This window comes from Pagrus pagrus, assembly GCF_965226575.1.
Source record: "Pagrus pagrus genome assembly, chromosome: 7".
Classification (NCBI taxonomy): Eukaryota; Metazoa; Chordata; class Actinopteri; order Spariformes; family Sparidae; genus Pagrus; species Pagrus pagrus.
In genome coordinates, this window is record NC_140191.1 from 33,160,396 (window position 1) to 33,175,727 (window position 15,332).

A 15,332-nucleotide genomic window follows, 5' to 3' on the forward strand; every position below is an offset into this window, starting at 1 on the left:
CATTTGTAAAAGGGATAGCATAACAAGCATAACTAACCACAATCTAAGTAGTTAAAAGCCACACAGCAGCAGGAAAAAAACCAAAAACTTTCAGTTTGTACAAAGCAGGTCATTGGTGTAAAAGGTATATTAGATGTTTTGTTGGTGAATCAAAGCAGCTGTCAGGTTTCGCAATTTGACACCTTTTGCAATTAGACAGAAAAGCTCCATTTGACTGGGCTTCTGATACAGACTGACCTTACATTACTCTGCTTCAGTGCACAGAGAAATTCAGTAAATAAGTAAAATTGATGAAAAAGCAACCAAGTGTTATGAATTAACAACAGGCAGCAACAGGCAACAGACTTCAGTTCACCTTGCACAAATTTACAGCCACTTGATTGACTTGAATTTACATTGACTTGATTGAGCCGCATGGATGTTTTGACTCAAACTTGTACTCCGGCCATGGAATCCAAATTAATTTGTCAGGCACTGACAATAGCAAGCACTTGAAATGTCAATCATCACGCTGCTTTTTTGAAAGCTCTGAGAAATCTATAGAATGAATTCAGGCTTCACAAAGGATAATCAAATAAAGGATCAAGCAATGAGTCGATGTTTTAAGTAAATGTTGTTACATGGGTCTGACTCTGAAAATTCTATTTCATTTTTTCTAACTTGGTATAACTGGCTTCATAGAGCAAACATTTCTGGGCGTATTCTGTATCTATGTATCATATCAAATCTCCACCATCAGTCTGAAGATGATACATTCTTTACACAACACTTGCTTCTGTGTAATCATCATTTTCTTGCAGTTTGTGAATTGATTTCTTATAAAGATGTAGTTTACTGAATTGTAAATGAAGTTGTGAACAGGTGTGACACAGCATTGATATGGGAGATGAGCAATTGCCACATGTTGGTTGTCAAAACATGACCTTAGGAATCTTCTCTGTCTGTAAGTGCTTCAGTTTTACCATGAGTACCCACAGAATGTAGGCTTATTTAGAGTACTACATCTGCATCAAATTATACATCAAGTCCAGTAACCCCCAAAAAGCACAGTTGTGTCACGTTGCAGCTTCAAATATGACTGCCAAAGACAGTACTGCCATTCCAGTCAGTGTGCCAGTGTTTGCTCCACCATGTTTACACCCAGCTTTGTCTTTGCTTGACCAACTGAAGTTTCTGACACGTGAAATTAACCTATGAATGTACCCGATCATCCACAACATTAAAACCACTGACAGGTGAAGTGAAAAACATTGATTATCTCGTTACAATGCAATGTTCTGCTGGGAAACCTTGAGACCTGGCATTCATGTGGATGCCAATGGACACGAATCACCCACCCAAACAGTGTTGCAGACCAAGTACAACCTCTCACCACAGCCGCACTCCCTGCTGGCAGTGCTCCCCCTAGCAGGACAATCCTTCCTGCAACATTGCAAAAACTATTCAGCAATGGCCAGAGTAACATGTCAAAGAGCTCAAGGTAACGACCTGACCTCCAAATTCCTCAGATCCCAATCCAATTGAGCATCCGTGGGATGTACCAGAACAAATCTGATCCAAGGAGGCCCCACCTCATAACCCACAGGACTCAGAGGATCCACTGCCAATGCCCTGGGGCCAGACACCACAAAACACCCTCAGAGGGCCTGTGTCCATTCCCCAATGGGTCAGAGCCAAGTCCGATCTACTTTGGGACCTACATAGATGGGACTTGTTCCAGCGCATCCCATGGATGCTCAAACTGATTGAGATCTGGGGAATTTGGAGGCCAGTTCGACACCTTGACCTCTTTGTCACATTCCGCAGACTGTTTCTGAACTGTTTTGGCAGTGTTGCAGACCGCATTGTCTTGCTGAGGGGATCCACCGCCATTGGGGAGTGCCATTGCCATGAAAAGGTGTACTTGGTGTGCAACATTGTTTGGGGCCGGTAGTGGGTGTCAGATGTCATCTACAGGAATCCAAGGGCCCAAGGTTTCTCAGCAGAACTTTTGATTGTAACAAGATGGGCAATAATACTTACTTCACCTGTCAGTGGTTTTAATGTTGTGGCTTTTTGGTGTATATAAATGGCTATACTAATGATGTGTTTGACTTGTCTTTGACTTGTCATTATGCACATAAAGCCGAACTCATTTTGTTGTTTTTATGTCACTTATCGTCCACCATCTTTGAAGCAGGAGAAGGAATGATATAGTTCTTCTGCAGTAGAATGTACTAGGCATATGGAGCACTTTCAGTTCATACTTTCCAATGAAATGCAGCGTACATTTGAATTTTTAAAGTCAGTGTATGGTAGGTCAGCTGAAAATGTGAAATTTGTCTTAACGCAATTCAACATATATAAAGTACAAAGGTTCTTAAATGATTTTGTGAAAATGCAGCCGTTCCTTCACAGCGCTGTCTCTGCTTTTCCTGGAATCACTGCCAGATTACAGGAAAATATGGAAATAATTCAGAACTTGTTCAGAGCTGTAAAGTAAAGCATTGCATTTTCTGTTAATATTTGATAAACAGGAAATAAAACCACAAAAATGGTGTGCATAATAATGCTAAATCATTTTGAAATTTGGCTGCTGAAGAACAGAAGAAGACATTCCTGAGAGGCTTTCAGTGGACATTGGAATCATGACAGAAATGTAACAGTGCCTCAATCAAACTGGCACATAATGCGGCCAACTGCAGTGATTAGGAGGGGAAACCTCTTTTACCCAAACCTGGGATATTTGGTTTAAAGTCAATAATAAATACAATTGTGTGCCAAATTAAAGCAAAAACCCAACATTAAGTGTATTAGGAAATTGTAATTCTGCCATGAACAGCTTTATTACTCCTCGCCCAGCCCAGCTGTCGGATTCAAACGTTGGCATTTTACATACCACAGATGCCTCACATTTGTACTTCACACTATAATACGTGTCATGTCATGTTAACATTATATATACGTATATATATATATATATATATATATATATATATATAATGTTAGCATGACATGAAATATATTATATTTCATATATTATATTTCATGTCAGGAGGTGGAGGGGTGGTAAATTTACAGCTGGGCGTAACCATTGGGCTTTTGTGCATAAACCTAACCAGACCATAAGTCCGGCATTGTCACAACATGAAGTTTAAAGAATTAAACCTAAAGAAACGTAAAGTTGGAACATAATATAGAGTTCTGTGAGTTCCAATATATCCTTGGTTTACAGAAACAAACACTGTCAATATTTACTCTGGCTATTGGTTGCTGGCTTTCCAATGATTCTTCCTGTGTGGTGAATCAAGGGTATAACGGCAGAGCAAGTCGTTCATTGTACAGATTCTAAAGCCCACTGTGGCTGTGTGATTGTGATTTTGAGCTTTATAAATACATTTGATTTGTTTTTAATTCGATTTGAGTGCTATCACTCCAAAACCTGCCATAGGTCTTTAGCTGGGCTGAGAGCTGGTGACTGTGAAGGCCATAGCATATGATTTTACCAATCAAACCAGTCAAACCCTTTTTAACCTGTATGAACACTGGATTTCTTGTGTGCACATTTAGTCAGACTTTAATTTATTACCTCTTACAAGAACCCAACAACAAAAAGAAGCACCAAGAATATTTACCAGTCACACCCTCACATATCCATTGGTCTCTTAACTTTAAACAGAAATATAGACTACAGAATGTGTCGAGTTGTTTGTGTATGTGTGGTGTTTGTGTGTGTGTGTGTGTGTGTGTGTTTGTGTGTCTGTGTTAGCCCCATGAGGTGACTCAGTGCTGACATTAGCACATCACCTCTAACAGAAATCCAATATATTAAGACTCAGTGCAGTTTCTCTGTATGGCTGATGTGATTAGGCCTCTGTGTGAGCCTCACAGAGGCCTGCAGACAGTCTTGCCCCACCGTCTAATTGGATAATTTAGGTGCTGGTCCAGCAGCCCTGCATGGAAGAATGTCCTCTGCCAAGAACAGGCCACATGGATGAAAAGCAGTCTGTCAGCACGGAGGAAATATTTAAACATGGGCTCTTGTGCAAAAAGCTGTAAGGGGAGGGCTTCTGCTTGGTGCTTAGTGGTCGGGTTACAAGATCATATATACTTATAGGGATTATCTGTGATACTGCAAAATGTAAAGATTAAGAGTGAATGTGTTGGATCAGTTCAGCAAATTTCTGAACTAACTTTAAAAATGCCACTTTGGCTAACAGTGTTTTCAATGACATTAGCTTTATTTATCACTGTTAAAATATGCATGCTGACTATGAGTCTTAACATTGGAGAATAATATGAATTTAATGTAAATATGCAATGTTTAGATTTTATACTAGTCCAGCACGACAAAATAGGTTCCCATGTACCCGCATGACATTTTTTTGTCACCTGTTTTTTTTTTTTTTTTCGGAAGCAGACAACATACAAAGACAATGAACCCACTTTTTCATATAATTGAATTGGCACCATAAGTCAAATTGAAAGGTCATTAACATACAAACCACTCTTTTGTAATAATTATTAAATGGATGGCAATGACTCCAACTGACATAAGATGGGTATACATGGACTCTACTACCACACTAATAATTGCAGTGACAGTCCAATCAGAATAAAAAAGCCTCATGTAAGTACCTTTATCGAAAGAGACTGACCTATTGGGCCAATTGGGTATTCTTATCTAGACACCATTAGGGCCCTAAAAAACAAGTCACAAAAAATGCTGTCTGGGTACATGGGAACCTATTTGTCCCGCTCAACTATATTTGTCCATATGAGTTGAATAGTCATAGGGAGGAAGCCTGTGAAAATAAGGCTGATGATGTCATCAGGGTTATCTCCAGGGGCTTGACAACACAACAGAAACCCTGCATTACAAACGGGGGAGATGTCAAGTTGCATTATATGGACTGTAAGATCCAGGGTTTTTGAGAGTTGACCCATATACTATAGGGACTTTAAGTCAGTATATTTTAGCCTCTGCTGCTTCAATTTTAAACTCCCATTACTTTAAGGAAGAGATTTTTACATTTCAGTATAACAAGATAAGAAAATATAGTACACAGCTTATCAGCTTTACTGTAATACTGCCAATCATTATATTAACTCACTCTTACAGTCTAAAGCAATTTCTTTTGCTTATTGAGAAAGGAAATCACATTTTTTTCAAGCATATATAAGGTTGCACAATCAATATTTGGATATCAAAATTTGATCAAATATGTATGTGTTTTAGGTGGAAATTCTCCCTTATTGTGACACCCACAATTATCACCAACTCTGTCCCTCAACTACATTTTTGCCTTTTGAAGCTCATTGTTGTCATTAACCTAGCAGCTAAATATGTCATGTCATGTTTTTAAATGAGGGGATACATCAGTCAAACACATGACTAGGCAAACTGATTCAGCTGGATTGAGACTAGATAGGGGAACACTCTTAGAAATTAAAACTCTGAGACATGATGTTGGGAATGTAGGGAAGTGGTTCCTGCTTATTTATCAATGACCTGTGCACTTAAACATTTGGTGAGTTTGTTGGCATATGAGTTAGAATGGACAAGCATGCACTGAATAGAAATATGTATGCAGTGTGTTCCCTGTAATGCAGCCTCTTTCTATTCAGAAGTACTTGTAAACAAACATGCCCCCTGCCCACCGAAACTTCACCTCCTCTTCTATAATTGTATTGCAGTAATTGATGAAAAGTCCACAGTGGTTAACTCCGGCAGCTTTGATGAATTGAGGCAGCTCCTCAACATCAGCACTGACTCTGTAAACTAACTGAGACAGCAAGGTTGATTTGTATGATCAGAAGCGAGGCTATTTAGTGACTGCAGTCTGGTAAACAATGTCTAGCCTGCGCATGAATTTGTCTCCTCTGAATCAATCTGAAAAGATCTCCTTTGACCTGCCCTGAAGTGACTGTTTAACATCATGTAAGTCCTATTTATGTTCTAGTATGTACACAGAACCACTTAAATCTTGATTTTAAGTTTTCAAAGTAACTGGCCTGCTTTGACAGCACACATAATTTATGCAATATTGCAGGGCCGTTGTCTGTGACCAGCTCTGACCGCAGCGCATGAGAGGAAGTGGCAAGAATTAGTAAATAATGCAGAGACTGGACTTTTGGACAAAAACATTCAGAGTGAATCTTCAAACATTTAATAGAGTGATCAACGGAACTGCTCACAAATCCTGTCCGACAAGAATGCAATTTTGTTTTGTTTTTCCTTTAATAAACAACCATATTTGCATCAGTATACTGTAAAGTATTACTTTCTTCAGGTACAGCAAAGAAGTTTTACTTGAAAGATGTTGACTACAGAACACCAATAATATGTATGCTGTGTAGTGTCTAATCGTGCACCTCCCTTACTTCATAATAAAAAAATGGATTAATTAATTAAAGGCATGAAATGCCCAAATTGTTTATGAAAACTCTGCATGATGAACTACAACAAAGCCTAATGGGAAGGTCGCCCAACAGGACCCTGTATCACACTAAACCGTTTAATAGAGTCGTGGGTCCGGCGTGTCACTGCCGTGTTTGGCCTCTCCTACTCTTGAAAACAACATGGTCTCATTCTGGTGAAAGAAGAAATAACAACTATGCATGGTCCAAAAACGTAAATATGCTTCATTCACAAAAGACCTAAATGTTGCTTTTACGCCTAGACCATCCCTGACCTCCTTCTGTTGTGGACTTCCTGGCACTTTTCTACTCTGTTTGCCCTTTGAGCTTGTTATTATCGCCCCCCCCCCCCCCCGGCACTGCATTTCGTACACACGTGTTCATTTTGCCCCTAAGTGAGGCAAACCACAAACTCCCATGCTGCCCTCTAGCAGATCAGTGGGTCTGCTATATGCTCTGGTGTTAGACGGGGCTGCCTACCAAACATGTTGTGTATTCCTATGAGAGTGTCAGTATAGTCAGATATTATCTTAGACTGAACTCTCCTCCTTAAGGGCAACAGCAGACTAATGCCAAATCACATTTAGTCCTAGTATTTATAGTGCATCAGGTAAGACATACTGTAAACAAAACAAAGTAATAATGTCAGTGTGAGTGAGAGTGAGAAAGACAGAAAGAAGCTGCTGATGTTCTTGTTATTGATTTCAGGAGATTAAAGCGAGTGAAGGCACAGGCTGTTTCACAGCTCTTATCAACATGTCAAGGACGCCTCCTCAGATTCCAATTTCTCCCCCAAATATTAACTCATTAATCATAGCTGCTGTCCAAGATGGATTTTAATTTAGCATAGACCATGTCTCCACCCAGCCCCAACCCCGTACCCAAACACAAAGAGATTAGATTATTTGTCCTTGCTATTTTTCCTGTCATTATGTCTCCTACTATGTTGTTTCTTATGCCTGACATCAAAGAGGTGACCAAGGTCAGTGTCATTAAAAACACACACATTTCGCAATCTATCATGGTTTTTCATTAAAAACTGCTTTCAACACAGTTTTGAACTGACTGATATCCACCATTAATTGTCAGATGAAAGCTAGTATTCAAACAATTACAAAGACTGGGTGAAATCTCCTGTAGTAAACAGAACTCAAAGAAAGAAAAAGATCTGACTCTGGCTAATATGGCTTAACAGACTGGTTTTGGCTGCTTGTGGAGGACAAATCCATAATTACCGATAGCACATTCAATGTGGAAATGTTCCTGTTCCACGTTCCCATTATCATAAGCTGTATGTGTGTTGTGGCTCTCTCATCCCTGGCTTACATAAAAAAAGAAGCACCTGTGGGCTATCCCCACATCAACATCAGGCTCACATGTTCTTTTGTCTGCAAAAATGTCTCTTTTTTATTTGTTTGTTTGTGCTTGTACACATTAAATAAAAGGTCATTTTATGACCGTATTTACACTTATTCATTGTTTTTCTCAAGATACATTTTCATCTGTAAATCTGTCAACACCTGCTGGCTATTAAAAAAATGTGTATTTTATTTAATTTTAAATTGATGGAAAATAAAATAAAATAAAATAAAATATAGAATTGTTAAAGCAACACTAGGTAGCTTTTCGACCTTATAATAATATTTCTAAACTCAGTTAAGTGGTAGAATAACGGTTAATAGGATGAACGGTGACGCCCCTGCAGCCTGAGGGGGGTCGCGCTGGCAGAAACTGCACTGTGTAACTTCCCAGAGCGGGTAGCGACATACCTGACGTAAAGAAGTCTAGTGCGACCTGCTTTACGACGCGTTTATTCGTTGGTTGATTTAGCCAGCAGCTACTTGGATTTTTTGTAAAACAACGCCATGGCCAAGCCAGCTAAAAAAGCCAAGAAGGTATTGTCTGAGGAGGCGAAGAAAAGAAAAAGAGAAAGTGATAGAACATGAGCCAGACATGGATAAATATTGGACCAGCTTATGCTCGGTGGTGCGAGCTGAAAGAACTGATGGCGACCTAGCCTAGATGCTACTGGATTTGTAAGTCATATATTACATATATACATATTTATTATCTTACCGACTTTTACTTTGAGTTGATGTGTTGTTATGTGGTGTTCATTGGGGCTCTATTTGTCCACAGTTTATAACCGTAATACAGCCGGGAGATAAGCTAATGCTGTCCGTTTCAATAGCTTGCTCGTTTTCATGTAGTGACTGTAAATGATGACTAACTTACTAAAACACTATGAACGTCTTGTCTTGTAAAGTTACAGATTCCTTAGTTAATGCAGATATTCAACATAATTGTTGAACAGTGTGGTCGGGAGGTAATGTTAGGCTATTGATGTTATCGGTAACGTTAGCATGCGTCTTAGCTACTGTTGTCGTCCCGAGTTGGTTGTAGTTATTACACCAAACACAACGTCAGCTTGCACATTTTCATGTAGTGACTGTAAACGATGACTAACTTACTAAAACACTATGAACGTCTTGTCTTGAAAAGTTGCAGATTCCTTAGTTCATGCAGATAATCAACATAATAGTTGAACAGTGTGATCGGGAGGTAACGTTAGCATGCTACTTCGCTACTGTTGTACCGAGTTGGTTGTAGTTATTACGCCGAACACAACGTCAGCTTGCACGTTTTCATGTAGTGACTGTAGACGATGACTAACTTACTAAAACACTATGAACATCTTGTCTTGAAAAGTTGCAGTGATCGGGATCGGGAGGTAACGTTAGCATGCTACTTACTGTTGTCATACCCAGTTGGTTGTAGTTATTATGCTGAACACAACGTCAACTTGCGATTGTACTTATTAACTCCTGAAAACATAGTTATATTTTCAGATGTTACTAAACACATTCACGCCCAAGCGTTGTGTTCTGGAAGTAACTTAGTCGGTGCAATCACTATAACCAACTCGGTATGAGAATAATTCTAGCATGCTAATGTGCTGTGCAGCCTATATGCTAACAAACTACCAACTGCTATCTCTGAATCTAGCTTGTTGTTGGCACTTGGTTGAGGTTTTTTCAGACGATTTCGTGATTCGCCGGCTCTGTCAACAAATTCACGTGTATTCATTTTCCCCAGGGATGCTCGTACAGCGACAGTATTTACGACTCTAGTAACAGATAATTGCACCTCTCAACCAGCCGGGGGTAGTAATGAGTCCAAACTACCTCGTGTTGCTTTAATACAGATGATGATGATAATGATAATGATATATATATATATATATATATATATATATATAGTATTAGGGTTTGGGTGGCTCAGGGTGCCATGAAAACCCAAATAAAATTTTTGTTTAAAGGGGCACCATGGTCTAAGAAATTTACCATTGCATTCATCACCTTTTAATGTGAAATATCTGTGCAGCGAGTGCTGAGTTCCATGGTCAATTAAACAGCAAAATAGAACCCACTGAAGTAATTTCATGAATGACACAGTATTCTTTGAATATGAGCCTTCAAATAAAGGCCTGGTTCTATCTGCATTTGAGATAAATAAAGTTTATGGTAGTGTAGAATTTCACCGAATACTGCTTTTTAGTATAACTGTAGAAATTGTCTCAACTGTTACTTTTAAGCTATATTCTTCTTCATTGTTAGGTCATATTAAAGTCCTTTCAATTTATTTAAATCACTTCCTTCTCTATGTTTCCCTGTTTTTCTTGCTCCAGGTCTATATGTGCCAGGCCAACTTCTTTTAATCCCTTGACTGAGGCCATGAATGTTCTGCTCTTCGTCTCTTTACCAGAAGTGTTCACACCCATCTAAATGCAAATGTTCAAACCTGCATTGCAAGGCTGCAAAATGTTTGCCTCTTTCTTTCTTCCTCTTTCTTCCCGACGCTCAGTGCTCACGCTCTGACATACTCATGCTATTTTCGTGTCTTAAACATATAGGACACTTAAGAGCAAGGAGCAAATGAGTAGTACTTTGAATCTGGCCACAGAGGCAGTAAAACTGAACTGTACAATATGTATATTTAACTCCTTCTCGATGCTACCATGCTTGCCAGTCTCTCTCTATGTCTCTTTCTCTCAGTAGACTCCGAACTGCTCTCTGTTGTACATGGTGATGTGTGTCCGGGGGTTTGGAGGGGGAGGAAAGCTGTGAGCGACACTTTTAATTTTCCACATGCTGCATCAGTGTCGTAGCAGTGATAGCGTGGGGTTAGCGTTTTCCCAGACATGAGCTGTGGAGCTGTCCAACACACTCAGCACCTTTCACTGGGGAGCAGTGCACTGACTTTGTCAAGAAAAAAAACACTGTGGCCAGAAGCAGAACTTTCAGAGGGAACATGGTGTCTCTAAAACCTCTTGGAGTGCCTGGAACTACCATTTGTACTATAGACTACGTGTGGGTAAGCAAGTATGCTTTTGAATAATTACAAACGGGATCAGGGCGGCTCAGTGTCCGCTCAACTTGCCAGAATGATGCAGTTGTGATATTGACCTGATATGTAATATTTTGAACAGATATTTATTAACTCTAAAATAGAAAGCTGAAAACTTAACACTGGCCATTTTTGCCATGCTAGTGATCCTTGAAGGTTACAGTGTTCATCACATCATATATATATTATATATCAAATGTATCAAAGGGTAAAATAAAAACATTTAAGTTACTTCAGCATGCTGCACTTACACAAACACAAAACAAACCAAGCTAGCGACACTGCCACAATTGGCAGTCAGGTCATAAAGTTAAAAATCCAGATGTCCAATGAGCAAAGCTTTTTCATTGATTAAATCATTTTGGTAAAAAGACAAGATTCAAAAAAGTGAATCATAAAATCATTGCTTAAAACTGGAACAAATGTCAAATTGCGACAGAGCTTCTGTCTAACATGCACCATGCCAATGCATGCGTAATACCTTATAGTAATGTGCATTCTGAAATATCCTGATGCTGAATTCCTAGAATGGGGTAAGCTCCCAAAATGTTGTCCCCACAACTCCCACAATACAATCAATTGTATTTTGGATCAGCTTGCGATCAGTCATATTAATCAAGGTACAACAATGTAGTGGATCTTACCTGTCGCTCTCATCCCAGGATATACAGGTCTGGTTGGTGGTACCCTATTAGATAATGAACATAAAAAACACATGAACAGCATGAAAGAGTACAAGTAATAGAACATAATATCACAATTACTTGATATCTGAAATTGCTTTAAAGCAAGAGGCACTCACGTTGTACAGATGAGAGAACTCAACCACAACTGGAGCGGAGAGGGAAACCGGGGTGGGCTTGATTGTTACTGACAGAACCTTGGAGTTGAGGACTGTGCTGTTTCTAGAAGAAGGAAAAACATAAGTGGCTAATCTGTACCACTGCCACTGTGGTGCTTTGAGCTAAATCTTAGCATAAGGTCACAATGACAATACTAACATGCTAATGTTAAGTAGGTACAATGTTCACCATGTTGACCATGATAGTTAAGTGTGTTTCTAGGCTAATATTGGTGCTAAACCAAAAACAAAAATGGTGCTAGATGAGAAGTCAGAGATGACCCAAGTCATTACGGTATGTCTGGAGACCATGAATATCTGTCCCAAATTTGTGATCAATCTAGTAAATATTTCACTGGATAAATATAACCTTTGACCTGTAGGGAACCACCAACATCATCCAATGAAGTCGTTGAATTGCTAAATTGTATGGCAATCCATCCAGTAGTTTTTGAACGTCTGACTCTCAGTGAAAAATGTCAACCTGTCAGTGGAGTTAGCTCAAAGGGGATCACAAAGTCACTAGGATACAACATGTTGAGTGAAATCTTTGACCTGCTGGTGTCTTCTTGTCTCTGGGCACCAACAGTATATTTACAAAATTTTATAGTTATCCATTCAACAATCATCAAAACATTTGAGTCAAAACTACCTCATGGTGGTGTTAGAGGAAAAGTCAATTGGATTCATCTACTTTGGACCGGGGACAGCCCGACGTTCCGAAACCCCTCCATTGCGAAACCCCTCCATTCCGACACACCCCACTCCGACACACCGCTGTTCCGAATCCGACTTTCAACTTCCAATTACTTCCCAATATGGTTAGGGTTAGGGGTTAGTGTCAGGGGTTCCCCAATAGCCTTTTCGGAATAGCGGGGTTTTTAGAAAAAATGGGAAACCATGCCATTATGATGAATGGAAGTCTATTTTGGAACAGCGGGGTTTCGGAAAAGCGGGGTGTAACCCTTGGGATCATGAATATACAGTTGGATCAAAAAGGGAAACCTTCTTTCTCGCCATGATTTGACTTGACTTCATACCACAGCAGGATGATGACTCCAAACACACCTCAAAGCCCTGTTAGAACTACTTGAAGACCAAAGAAGCCCAAGTCCTGACTGTCATGGACTTTCCTCCACAGTCACCTGACCTCAAACGGTTAAGATGATATAGCATTTGTAAACAAAACAAAAAACAAAACAAAACAGTATTATATTTGAAACAAATGCAAATACAAGTATTTTCAATGGTGTTCTCAGTCCTTCTGACACTGTATATATAAACTGTGTGTACAATCGTTCACCCTAATCCATGCGATGTGGCTGAAATATTCACTTCGTCTGAAAGCGTTCAACTAGTCAACTGAAATTCATACATAATATGACATATTAAATGTTTTGGAATAACATGTTAAAGAAGACTTGAATTGCAAACAATGACATCCATGGTAGGTCCACAGTTCACGTCCATTTTGCTTATAGATAAGCATCAAAATGACATGAGCTTTGATTGTTTAATGAACGAAAATATGTAACAGATTACTGGACTCGTGTCTTTGATGAGCTCGCCAGAATCTTCGTGCCCTGTTTCAGAAAAAAACATAATCCTACCTACAAAGTAAACCTTAAAGAGTTTAAGGGGTGTTTTCTAGCATCTGAAGCAGTCCAAATTGTTTTTCAATACCGTTTCTTCGAAATTTTAGGGGGCATTCTATTTTACATTCTCACGGCCTGTTTAGTATGCATTGCAATTTCTGTTTTCATAGATACTATCAATCATGTGGAATGAGACAATCAGAAAAAAAAAAAGAATTGCTACAGGAAGTACTGACGCCGAAAGCTTCCAGTTGACCAAACATGTTCAGCAGCCCATGCTCCGTTTTCCAGTTCCTCACACTGTCACTGTATCCTCTACGCACAATCACCCTCTCACCATTCCAAAACACAATCAGTCAACTTAAATGTTTGTGTCATATAGTCTCTTGCCTCAAACTCATCTGCTTTTCCTTTGAGGGGGGAATCAAATGCAGAAAAGGAGAGGAGACAAGGATGAAAAGAAATAAAGAAGAGTGGAGAGAAACCGAGAAATACAGAGAGCAGCAGCAATCCAAAGATCCAGAACAAACATGTAGGAGGACTGGAGAGAGTGAGGGTCTGCTTCATTTCCCTCTTCCCGTATGTTACCAGTTCATTATGTGCTTTTACCACATTATCATAATGGAGAGCTTCTTACCACTGCAACCACAGCCATAGATAAAAGGCTGTTACTCACATAAACGTGCACACACCCTCACACACACACACATAGAATAACGCAGAGCTATACATACACTGCTGTGTTAAAATGTATGTTAATCATCATGCAGGCAGCAACAGCAACTTCCTCCAAGAAATCCCTTTACTCATGGAGATAAAAGACATACATGAGGCCACCCACTGCTAATGTGCTGCTGTTTCTGCATCGGTTCCTTGTTTTCATTTAACTGGGAACATTGACTGCAGCACTGATGTAAAATTGCCTGACTCTACCATGACGATCCGTAAGAAACAACTCATTTTTGTAGTAGGACCTGGAATTTGGTTCAACTGTTCCACAGCGTCAGCGACTACATTTCAATACGTAGCTGGTTTAATAAGGGATGTTGTAAACTTTCCAATATTGTATTATCATTGTTGTCAATTGGTATGTAATCTTCTGTATGTGACTGAAACATTTTCACTTTCTATTAACTAACTGGATGTTTTGGGGTTTTTTTTATAAGCAAGATCACCAGTCTTCTCACTGAAATAGATGGAGTAAGTGTATTCTCTAAGAATCCTCCTGCATCCTGGTTTGATAATGCTGCCTTTCAGTTAAGTTTCAAGGACTGTTCTTGACTGGAGAAAATCAAATTAAAAAGTGCAATAGCTAACTTTATGTTATCCAGTAGCTGATTTAAGTGGCTGTGTGGACTGCTGATGTATGTCATGTGAAAAGGCAGAATTGGTGTTAAGGAGTTCAGGGTGGATGGATGGGTTGACAAATTGTGGGCCTTTCACACAGGAGTTAAGTTTCCTCTACTCTTATTTTTTTTTTAAAAGAAGAAAAAAGTCAATGTTTAGTTCTCTCAATGATTTTTCCCTCACACCAATTACTGTATTTGTTACAGTGATTAGTGATGGTTTTGGAGGCCACAGACAAACAATTTTGTCCTGTTTATAGGGGCACCTAATCACTCGTACAGTTTGTTTTGGAAGGCAATTACAATAAAATATTTTGTTGTCCAGCTTGGAGGATTGTACATTTGTTTGCCCACCTATTACTCTTATCTGTTTCCCTACCTATCTCTCAAGCATCTCTATACATATAATACGCCCTGTGTCAACTTGAAGACACAAATAGTGATGTTCTTGGAATACATAGCAAAACTAAAAATCAGGCACAGTGGTGCTGTGAGCTAAATGTGAGCATATTAACATGCTCCAAACAATAATGCTAACATGCTAATGTTTTATAGGCATAATGTTTACCGTGCTCATCTTTGTCTAGCCATGTAGTATTGTAAATTACACTAAACAGAAGTACAGCAGAGGTTGATGAGAATGTTTAATAGGTATTTGGTCATCAAAGACAGGGATTCACTAATGCATAATGTGGATTTCTTCAACCAATACTGATGACATAACCGATGACTTCACATTTTTGT

The 15,332-nt window shown here is 39.2% G+C and overlaps 1 protein-coding gene across 15 annotated transcripts in view; it reads right to left on the minus strand.

Annotated features, from left to right (window-relative positions):
- Positions 1 to 15,332, minus strand: part of adgrb1a (adhesion G protein-coupled receptor B1a) — a 157,975-nt gene that overhangs the window by 51,727 nt on the left and 90,916 nt on the right. For all 15 annotated transcript variants that reach the window (XM_084356629.1, XM_084356632.1, XM_084356638.1 and 12 more), the window contains 2 exons: positions 11,609 to 11,711; positions 11,451 to 11,494 (listed from right to left, as the gene is read on the minus strand). In XM_084356629.1, the coding sequence (XP_084212755.1) occupies positions 11,451 to 11,494; positions 11,609 to 11,711 (147 nt within the window). The remainder of the gene's footprint in view (positions 1 to 11,450; positions 11,495 to 11,608; positions 11,712 to 15,332) is intronic.